This window comes from Salmo salar, chromosome ssa11, assembly GCF_905237065.1.
Source record: "Salmo salar chromosome ssa11, Ssal_v3.1, whole genome shotgun sequence".
Taxonomy (NCBI): domain Eukaryota; kingdom Metazoa; phylum Chordata; class Actinopteri; order Salmoniformes; family Salmonidae; genus Salmo; species Salmo salar.
This window is the reverse complement of record NC_059452.1, coordinates 18,668,099-18,678,768: the sequence shown is the minus strand read 5'-3', so window position 1 is coordinate 18,678,768 and position 10,670 is coordinate 18,668,099. Positions and strand designations below refer to the sequence as shown.

Genomic DNA, 10,670 nt, shown 5'->3' with positions numbered 1-10,670 from the left:
ATAGACATCTACATTTTCAAAGCCTTTTATTTTCTCATGCGCAAAAGTTGTGCGAGCTGCATGTGTCTGGGTTATAGTTTCCATTACTAAGTTGTGGGCATGATGAGCTGACCTGTCAAAGTGCTCCATATATTCAGACATTTCATCTGTCCTTGTTTAAACCACTATTTAAAACAAAAACCAGGACTAAGCAAGCTACTTCACATGTATACAGTGCCTTGTGTTTATTCTTTCTTCATCCCAAACTTGACTTAATTCCTTTGAGCAAAGGGCCTCAACGGTGCATCCTTAAGGTAGGCACATAAGTGAGAGCAGGATGGGGTATGCTTTAAGTACATATTTGTTAAAACACGAACTCTTATTGCAGAATTGGAGTGTAGTCATCATACACACTACCTTTGAACAGCGTGAACATCTAGGAATCGGGGAAATACCCCAAAATGTAAACTCCGTCTAATACATACATGGTGTTACGTAACATCTAGAGCTTTGGTTAACTTCAAGCAGATAGAAAAAACTGCAATGGCTTGAATAAACAATGACAAGTTTATAGATGGAAGAATCTTACATGTAAGCCTTGTGAGAAGGTGAGCAACCTCATTTTCTAGGCTGAAATCACTGGAGACCCCTCTATCTGATTGTCTACAGGCCTGAAAAGGTTGAGCTGCATGGGTACTCCTAGACAATATAGTCAATTTCTGAATAAAGTGTGTCTGTCAGGTCCTCTTCACTCGAGTTCTGTCTTTTCAGACACAGGGAGCCTCGTCTGTCAAAGAGATGAGGAAATATAAATTTGTAGCATCATCCTGGGTCAACAGCATTTTGAGTGATCGCTATGGCTTTTGTCTACCAAGTGTTTTTTTACAAAAATGTAATGACTTATGCCTTCATTTAAATTGAATATAAATGTTGCAGGTTTGCAGCATATATACTCTTACCCGATATGTTGGCACTGGAGGTCACCAGCACAGGGGCAGTGTTCCCTTGGTCCCTGGCCCTCTATGTCCCAGGACAACAGCTCCATAAGGTGGTTGGAGGAGCCATGACAGCACTCACGCTCTATTGGCTTGGCCGTGCACACAGGGAGCAGCAGAGCTGACCACAAGGTAAGGGGAGAGAGATGGGTAGTGACAAAGGTAAGTGACATTACTACAGAAACTTTAATACAGGAGTACAGTATATGGACAGTGCTTAGAAGAGAAAGCAGGTTATGGGTTTTCACATGATCACTTAACTATCTGAAACTTCAATGCGCACTGCTTCACTTGACTTCATGACTATAATAATTGGCTAGCGACAATTACATTGAGAACAGAGGCTTTGTGGTATCGCAATTTGAAACCTCCCTTTTTTGGATGTCAAAGCAATCCCTGTAGGTTTTATTCTGGCTGAGTCATAGCCAAATGAAAGGAGCCCATTTTGCTCCCCACAGATGATGTTAATTTCATGTAGAATGACTCATGGTGTATAATTTAGCAGAGGAATTATGTTCTGTGTGTGGCCTGTACCTTTATGGAAAGCACAGCAGAGGTCTGGGCTGCAGTCGTTCTGGTATTGGCAGATGCTGCCAGCTTCCCCCTTAGTGGCGTTCTGGCTGCACTGGCCCCACACACACAGATGTCCTGTACAACACTCCTCATCCTTTTTGCAGGGCTGGAACACACACACACAGTGACAAACTGTCAGATGACATGCATGGCATCATATAAGCCCCATGGTCATGGAATGGCATGACCGGTCTCGTGTAACTCTCATAAGCTCTCTAGGTGCAGCAAATTCCTGCTACTTGTGCAATCTGAACCAATAGTGGGATCTAATTTATAGTGTGCTGCTTGACATATGACTGTGTTTTTCTGTGCAGGACATTAACACAGGCCTTATCAACTTGGAAAACCCTTAGCTATTCTCAGCATACCTTTGACTTTGAATGCAAGCCAGTATCTACAGTATTATGTGGATGGATTTCCACTCTGCCCTGCCAAAAACATTGGTCTTAAATTCAATTACATTGTTTGTGTCTGTAGAGTAGGCTCTCTCATTACCTCTCATCCTGCTGCTCTCTTTGTCCTCTGAGAGAGGGGGAGAGAGGTGGAGCTCTTATTCAATCAGACACATGCTTTGATGCACAGCCAAGAGGGGAGAAGCTCTCCCTCATGAAACACTCCAGTTACACTTGTGGCAACACTGCAATGCAGTAACAATGCAGAAGCAGCTGCATCATATTGTTTAAGCAATCTGCTGCTCTGTGATTGCTGTGTGTGTGCATGTGTGCACTAAAGCACTGTTACAAAAACTGGAGATGGTCTGAAGTAGGAACTAGGAAGGAGTCAAAGTCCCCTGGGAAATATAGGTCTGCATGAATACATTCTAGATGGGTTCAGTGTCAGGGTGTGTAAAATGTGTGTGACACTGTTAATAACCATGAAATGGACCTACCACGTCGAGGGCTTTGCAGGTTAGACACTTGGATCGGTGCGTCTCATACCGGCAATATTTCCCCTTTTCACAGTCCTCATCAATAATACACTCCTGTGAGGAGGGGAAAAGGGGACATTCAAGACACACCCTCCTTCACAGATAAACATGCAGATGGTCTCTATATGGTACCAAAGCCGCCCACAATCCAGAGTTTTGCACTAGAAAACAGATTGTACTGGAAAAATTGGCTAAATGAAACATGGTAGTCTTGAAGTGAAATTCAGATGTTGTAGCCATGTACTATTGCAAACTTAAAATAACTTCAAAGTACATTTTTGAGGATGTGATACGTTGTTGCACGTTCTCCTCCAATATTTACATTCATGGTTTGGGGTCACTTAGAAATGTCCTTGTTTTTGAAAGAAAAGCTGATTTTCTGTCCAATAAAATAACATCAAATTGATCTGAAATACAGTATAGACATTGTTAATGCTGTAAATGACTATTGTAGCTGGAAACGGCTGATTTTTAATGGAATAATTACATAGGCATACGGAGGCCCATTATCAGCAACCATCACTCCTGTGTTCCAATGGCACATTGTGTTAGCTAATCCAAGTTTATCATTTTAAAAGGCTAATTGATCATTAGAAAACCCTTTTGCAACTATGTTAGCACAGCTGAAAACTGTTGTTCTGATTAAAGAAGCAATAAAACTGGCCTTCTTTAGAATAGTTGAGTATCTGGAGCATCAGCATTTGTGGGTTTAATTACAGGCTCAGAATGGCCAGAAACAAATAACTTTCTTCTGAAACTCATCAGTTTATTCTTGTTCTGAGAAATGAAGGCTATTCCATGCGAGAAATTGCCAAGAAACTGAAGATCTCATACAACGCTGTGTACTACTCCCTTCACAGAACAGCGCAAACTGTCTCTAACCAGAATAGAAAGAGGAGTGGGAGGCCCCGGTACACAACTGAGCAAGAGGACAAGTACATTAGAGTGTCTAGTTTGAGAAACAGATGCCTCACAAGTCCTCAACTGGTAGCTTCATGAAATAGTACCCACAAAACACCAGTCTCAACGTCAACAGTGAAGAGGCAACTCCGGGATGCTGGCCTTCTAGGCAGAGTTCTTCTGTCCAGTGTCTGTGTTCTTCTGCCCATCTTAATCTTTTCATTTTACTGGCTAGTCTGAGATATGGCTTTTTCTTTGCAACTCTGCAAAGTCCAGCATCCCGGATTCGCCTCTTCACTGTTGACGTTCAGACTGGTGTTTATTTCAGAAGAAAGTTCTTTGTTTCTAGCCATTTTGAGCCTGTAATCAAACCCACAAATGCTGATGCTCCAGATACTCAACTATTCTAAAGAAGACCAGTTTTATTGATTGTTTAATCAGAACAACAGTTTTCAGCTTTGCTAACATAATTGCAAAAGGGTTTTCTAATGATCAATTAGCCTTTTAAAATGATAAACTTGGATTAGCTAACACAACGTGCCATTGGAACACAGTGGTGATGGTTGCTGATAATGGAACTCTGTGCGCCTATGTAGATATTCCATTAAAAATAAGCCATTTCCAGCTACAATAGTCATTTACAACATTAACAATGTCTACACTGTATTTCGGATCAATTTGATGTTATTTTAATGGACAAAAAAATTGCTTTTCTGTCAAAAACAAGGACATTTCTAAGTGACCCCAAACTTTTGAACAGTAGTGTATCTGTGCCTAAAGTGACCTGAATAAAAAGTTAAAACTGGGACAATGGGCTACTTGTCCCAATATATGTCCAAATTCCCTCTCACTTGTCTCTCTACCACATATCTTAAGGAAAAGACTGGTAGGAATGGCATGATCTGAGACTGTCTATTATTTTAACTAAATATTAAAACCTGTGACTGCAATAAAGAAAATGTATGTTTAATGTGCAGGATGTTATGAAAATGACTACACGCAATGTTTACCAAAAGCACCGAATCAAATGATAGACATTTCACAGTTATTGTTCAAAACTATCCAGCTAGATATTGTGACTAAAACCCCCAAAAACAAATAACTAAAAACCCCTCAGACTTTTGCTGACAAGATGAATTGAGCGCTTCTTGCACTGTGTCCTGGTCAGAGGCCGGTTATAGCAGTAATCTAGTGTCTGTCTCCAAAGGCCTACTACTGTATACTGGTCAAGACATGCACTCACGCACACATCTGGCTTTATTGATCTGTGATTATTTTGCTATTATCTTGCCTGATCAGCAGACTCATCAGGGCTGAGATGTGGCTGCCATATATAATTAATGTACAGACAGGATGCAGCTCTGAAGAGAGCTTATCAACCAGCCACCATCCTGCACGTCACTCTGCCTGGATAAGACGTAGCTTTAACCTGGCTTACTGAGCATGAGACAGCACAGTTGAGACTGGAGAGGCGTACAGGGCATGGGGAAAGAGAAATGAGATTCCCAAACATGACAGCAGCTGTGGCCGCATGCAGAACAGCACAGAAAGAGGAAACAGCCCATGTGTTGTTAAATCTTTCATGAATTGTGACTTGCATTAAGGATGGCATTGTATTCATCTTATGCCCACTGTCTTTATTAAACACAAAACACCAGTTAGAGTTATAGTGTTCAAGTTATTGTGGATAATATATGTTTAAAAAAAAAATCTGTTGTAAATCATGATGGAGGGAAATTCCAAAGATTGTTGTTGACTCACATGATTAATATTATTTTCCTTGCCACTGGACTGGATAATTGTTCCGGTGATATGGGTCTCTCCTGTTCTGTTGTCTGTCTCCTAAAGAAAGAGAGACACATTTCCAGTTAGGATCACTTTTGTAGGATTTCTGCAATTTTGCTTTCAATCTTCATGACAAATGTGGGATGCCAAAATACTACTACCATACAGTATTACAATTCATAATAGCATTTCAGCATTCTAGTTTTGAATGAAATACAGTACAAAAATGCATTTGCGTGTGACTACTACTGTACCTTGTGTACTGTCTCTATGGTGTGGATGGATTGAGTTTCAACCACAGTCTCAGAAGTGCTTTCGTTGTGGTAATTTGAGGGAAGGTTATTGGGATGCAAGCTGGACTTGGCACTCTCATTGTCCATCTAAAGAGGTTTGATGCAAAAGATCAACGCTGCATTGAGGTCACCACTGTTTTTTTTACACACTGTGCATGTTAAGATTGACTTAGACTCATCTCAACCCACATGGGCAACTGTTTTTATTAGTCTAATAAATATTTATGTCTCAAGTTAAACTTGTGGTTACTTTAACAGAAAGGTTTCAGATCAACTAAAATGATATAATAAGAGTGTACTGCGCTATTATCTGTTGCATTTTACATAACATTAAAAATCATACAAATGAAAGGGGTGTTATGGGACATAATAGGCTAATTTATTTTGTATCAAAGCTCTGCAAATATACATCTGAGTAGACCTAACCATTAACCGACCTGGTGCACCGCGTCCTCCAGTTTATTATGCGTGTCCTCCGTCAGTTGCTCTACCTCCTCAAACATGTCGTTTAATGTCGTGTGTCCTTGTGCCAAATTATCCTCAGGGATCTGGTTGATGTCCAAAACCACGGGCCTGGCAGATTCAGGAAGGAGGATGCCATGGATGGACGTTAGGCTCAGAGTTAGAAGAGAGAAATACAACATCATTGCTGCTGCGCAAAAAAGGCATCAGAATGAATTAGGTTATTTGGACGTCCCATCTGCGCACTGGGTGTGTGCGGTGATGCTGCTGCTGCTGGGTCACTCTGTCCGAAGAGAGGGGGGAGGATAGGCTATAATATTGCCTTATGCATGTATTTATATTTTGAGAAAGTTGTAGTTTATTTTGTCCCAAGTTATGCGACCACTGTAGGCTATAGCGTAATTGACAGGTGCAAGCCATGGTGATACGTTTTCGATGCTCTTACCTTTCATAGTGACGCCAGTGACGGGCCTATTCTGGGCCAACCGCAGCAGGCTGTGGGAGGATGGCGCCAATGAAGAAGGGATGGTGGCACACCGCAATGGGCTGACTGCTCGTCTTTGAGCAATGAGCAGACTTGCCTAGAGCCCGGGTTAACGTTGGAACATCTGTGTAATGAGATCTGCGTAATGAGATCTGTGTAATGTTGGCGACGACTCTTTATTGTTACTCTTCAATTAGAAGTTTATAATTCACTTGTTATTATATTTCACAATTAGTAGATCTAGTTACAATGTATTAAAGTTGTGATAGTTAGGCTACACAGTAATATAGTCTGCTGTGACTGCGTAAACGTGGATGCATAATATGGCTCTGTCGCATGTTTTCGCCCATTTACCGCTAGATGGCCTCATTTGCATGGAATATATTTTCAGTAGCCTAGTCTAAACCACTGTGGAGTAGCCTAGTTTAAAGGTTTATGGCTATGAAACCATAATTGCTAGACGTATGGGTTAAACACCCACCCACCACCCCGAGCAACCACCCGACTAAGTAACCATCTTGTGTAACCATACCAAACATAACATATTATACTAATGTGAGTGTCCCGGATTTAACTTTACTATGTTACGTCTAGTCTGAGACCAGTTTTTTTTTTAGAGAGGTCACTCCTTGGTATGGAGAGGCTTGTGATGACGTTGGAGCAGAGAGGTGTGACGGTGATTAACTGACCATGTCATCGCCATCATTTGAACGTGTCGTTTTATGTAATGGAAGAAACAGTCAATACTTTAAAGCAGTCCATGTTTACTCACTGCGTAAATGCCAAATGTAGCCTATTATGGATCAATTAATTTTGCGTAATTTGACGCAAGTTCTTTGTTTTGTTTGTTTGTTCTTGAAACATTATACTGGACACTGAACAGCTGGAGATATGTTTGTGCTAGAGCCTGTGCACGTGCCTCAATCACTTGCTGAGTCCAACTTGTGCCTCAAAATGTATTTGAATTATTACAATGATATACATCATGATTTAGGCTATATGCCGATATTCCATTTGGTTAATTTATTTGTAGCTTAATTAGCAAAATACCCATTAAACTTAAATCCAGCTTTATTCTCCATAAAACAATCAGAGTATACTACTATCTATGCTGTAATTTTTTTGCACTGTGGCTACATGTAAAGTATTTGTGTCTACAGTTGTAATGAAGCCTTTCTAATTTAAATTTCGAGCACAGTGTATCAGAAGTTACCATTGGGTCTTGTAATCTCCAGCACCGCCCTCATGCAATAGACGGGAGGTACTGTGGTAGTGAGACAGTAATTTAGCCCAGTAGTAGTTTAGAGTGAGTGACTGGAAGAGACATACCGACACATATAGCCAGCGAAAATTCGATTAGATACATTTTCTTTGACCGGTCATTACGGTTTTGAATATCCCTCTTCAATCAACTGCGAAGACTGGACCAGTTGATTTATTTTTTCTCCTCTGTAAACTAAGGTAAATCACACTTCCAATTACGCATGTTTCACAAATCAATGACCGCTGGGCAGATGTCTAGACAATTGAGCAACATGACAGTTGAGGCTGAACACTGTGACATAGTTCATTCAAGGTTGTAAAATCGAATCTTATTTGATGAATTGATTTCGTTTCTCTGCTGTGGGATTTGTACATGTTCTTTGCTTTAGTATTCAAATAAATACATTCTGATAGGATTAGATACAGATTCCTGTACATACAGTAAGAGCCTGTGTGTCTGAACTGGACAATAAAACATCTGGTTTGTCTACATATTCTGAAAAGATAGCTCTGTGTGTTCAACCATTATAATAATGATGTATGTGTCTCCACCATAATCCAGGTTTAAAAGCCTTTATACTTGATGTGTCTGACTGACTTCTACGGTGGTATAGGCTACTACCATGGCATGGTATTTTCTTTAAACTTACATTGAGTTACATTAATAAGAGAGAAACAGTAAATTACTAACACTGTACTACTAGTTTGAGTAGCGTGATTGTCACCTGAGACAAGTGATGATTGAAGACTAAATTATTATCTCTGAGTATCCAGGCTGGAACTTTTGTCACAACTTCTCCCATATATGAGAGAGGTTGTGAAAAATGTTCCAGCCTGAATACTCAGAGATAATAATTTAGTCTTCAATCATCACTTGTCTCAGGTGAGACTATGTTTACGCCAAATTAGAATTGGCCACAATTTTGGATTCATTTATCAATTGAAATGAAGATTTATTTAATTGACACATTTCAGACATGAATACCACACAATGTGCTTCACAGGAAAAAACATAAATAAAAAACTCTGAAAATAGATACAGAAATATTTCCTACACAAACATAAAAGGATAAAAAACAAAATAATAACAATACAAAGTGAAAGACTGAAAAAGCACCCTAAGGAAAAGCAAAGCTAAAAAGGTGTGTATTAAGATCTCTTTTAAATATGTTCAGTTTTGACCCCCCTCACGTTCTCTGGCAGGCTATGCCTTTACGCTTGATGTATCTGGCTGAGTTCTACAATGGTATAGGCTTCCACCATGGCATGGTATTTTCTTTACATTGTGTTTACATTAAGAGAAAGACAATGATTAAACAGTAAGGAAAACGATATTATTATTTGATTATTGTTTTCTTAATCATAGTATATTGTAAAGGCTCCATTATATTGTATTTATATCAACAGATATTACTGTCTACACAAGCCAGTGAGAATTTTCTCCCCCTGCAGCTTTTAGTGGTGAAATACAGAGTTACACAACTTTACGGCCCTTTGCGTGTCGTTGGGGGGGGGCACAAATACACAGGGAGAGGTATTGTGACACTGTCTGTCTGCTTTAGCGCTGCTGTTTCTGTCAGATGAATTAATGTTCCCCTTTCATAAGAATTATGGGAATTTCTAAGCTTACTCACTAACCTGTGTTTGATTTTGATTTTGAACTTGTGGCTTTAAATAATAAATACTGTACAGTAGGCTATATTTTTCTTTGTCCCAGGTGAGGCACATTAGTTACAGCACACATGGTCAGATGATCACAGATCCGTTTCAGAGACATCTGTAAGGTATTTAGATACAGTATATAATCTGTTATAAGCACACATTTTGGATTACTGAAATCTGAATGGAATTGTCCATTTTCATTTTGGTACTCTTGAAAGTGTACCTACAGAATGTGGGCGTATCTGTCTGATTATGTTGATCTCAAAGTCACTCTAGAAAACAGGCCACTGTGAGTATCTGGCCATGAGAGAGCAGCTGTGACTCAGTAAGGACATTTTGAGAAGGCAGCAGCAATCATACAGTCGTGTAATTTTCCACCCCCTCTTGAATGAGCAATAATTTCCTGTGCATCCTGTGCCGGTTGAAAACATGGCACGCTCTTCCTCACACTGCTGTAAGACTTAAAGTCCTGCTTTATTACTCTGTGATTCACTACCTTACTGATAAAGTATGTGTCAACATCTCAATACACCACATGTCTGTCTCTGAATCTGTCTCAGGTATTGGTTGTCCATGTGTGATTTAAGTACTCTGTCTCCCTGGATTCGATAAACATTGCACGCTCAAACAAAAAACACAATATTTTTCTCCTGTCTTGCTGGAATTTCCTCAGGAATATTCTATCTTGTTAGTATTTCTTGTGTTATAAAGCAACTGAAGTTAAGGAACAGTAAAAATAATATTGTTCAGAAAGATTTATACACTTGCTGTTAGCCATGGGAGTATACTCATAGAAAAATGTGTTCTTTGGTCTACTGTATATAACTTTTAGGTGTTCCATATAAGAAGCAAGCGATATAACCCTTTTTGGTTCTATATGTAACCTTTTCCCAAGACTATACAACATAAAGAAATGTGATTACTTCAGTGCCAATGTTTTTGCGCAGTGTATACAACAGACATTAAATCAAAAGTTTATCTGTAGCCGTACACTTCCTTCATTTTTCTTCTCTTGTTTTATCACCATACCTATGCTGTCTGGAATAAGAATAAATCATCAGGTTTGACTTGCTCTCCCCAAAAGCAGATTTATAGAAAGATCACAAGGCTTTATATCAGGAGTGAATGTAGAGATGTAAAGATGCTGAAGGTTTATGGTCTCTCTCTAGACGTCACAGTTAGTCTAATTGAGGGGGTGGGTGTGTAAAGATCAAATCCACGCTGATTTATTATGTTTTAATGTGTCTGCATGAAAATTCCCAAATGTTGTTAAAACTCAAGAGTTAGTGTGTTGCCAAAATATCTGAAATTGCCCCCCTAAGGGAGTTTCCCAATCTCAGCATGAA

The 10,670-nt window shown here is 39.6% G+C and overlaps 2 protein-coding genes across 5 annotated transcripts in view; one reads left to right on the top strand and one right to left on the bottom strand.

Annotated features, from left to right (window-relative positions):
- Positions 1 to 9: 9 nt before the first annotated feature.
- LOC106562112 (dickkopf-related protein 3) lies at positions 10 to 6,522 on the bottom strand. Of its 2 annotated transcripts, XM_045689139.1 has the most exons (8): positions 6,361 to 6,522; positions 5,891 to 6,026; positions 5,415 to 5,540; positions 5,137 to 5,217; positions 2,437 to 2,529; positions 1,509 to 1,653; positions 939 to 1,095; positions 10 to 766 (listed from the first exon to the last, which is right to left on the bottom strand). In XM_045689139.1, the coding sequence occupies exons 2-8, from the start codon at positions 5,954 to 5,956 to the stop codon at positions 679 to 681; spliced, it is 756 nt and encodes a 251-aa protein (XP_045545095.1). In that variant the 5' UTR covers positions 5,957 to 6,026; positions 6,361 to 6,522; the 3' UTR covers positions 10 to 678. The 2 variants fall into 2 exon arrangements, with proteins under 2 accessions (XP_045545095.1, XP_013982185.1); XM_014126710.2 differs by lacking the exon at positions 6,361 to 6,522 and having other exon boundaries at positions 5,891 to 6,297.
- A 1,094-nt stretch (positions 6,523 to 7,616) lies between these two features.
- LOC106562102 (protein-methionine sulfoxide oxidase mical2b) overlaps positions 7,617 to 10,670 on the top strand; it is a 47,823-nt gene continuing 44,769 nt past the window's right edge. For all 3 annotated transcript variants that reach the window (XM_014126691.2, XM_045689125.1, XM_045689124.1), the window contains exon 1: positions 7,617 to 7,860. The gene's annotated coding sequence lies outside the window, so the exon portion shown is untranslated. The remainder of the gene's footprint in view (positions 7,861 to 10,670) is intronic.

Excerpts from the sequence above, each read along its gene's own strand:
- LOC106562112 (XM_014126710.2), bottom strand. The coding sequence starts at position 6,100 with ATGATGTTGTATTTCTCTCTTCTAACTCTGAGCCTAACGTCCATCCAT. Across the intron at positions 1,654-2,436 it reads CCTGCAAAGCCCTCGACGTG|CCCTGCAAAAAGGATGAGGA; the intron begins GTAGGTCCATTT and ends TGTGTGTTCCAG. Across the intron at positions 767-938 it reads CTCCAGTGCCAACATATCGG|ACGAGGCTCCCTGTGTCTGA; the intron begins GTAAGAGTATAT and ends TCTCTTTGACAG.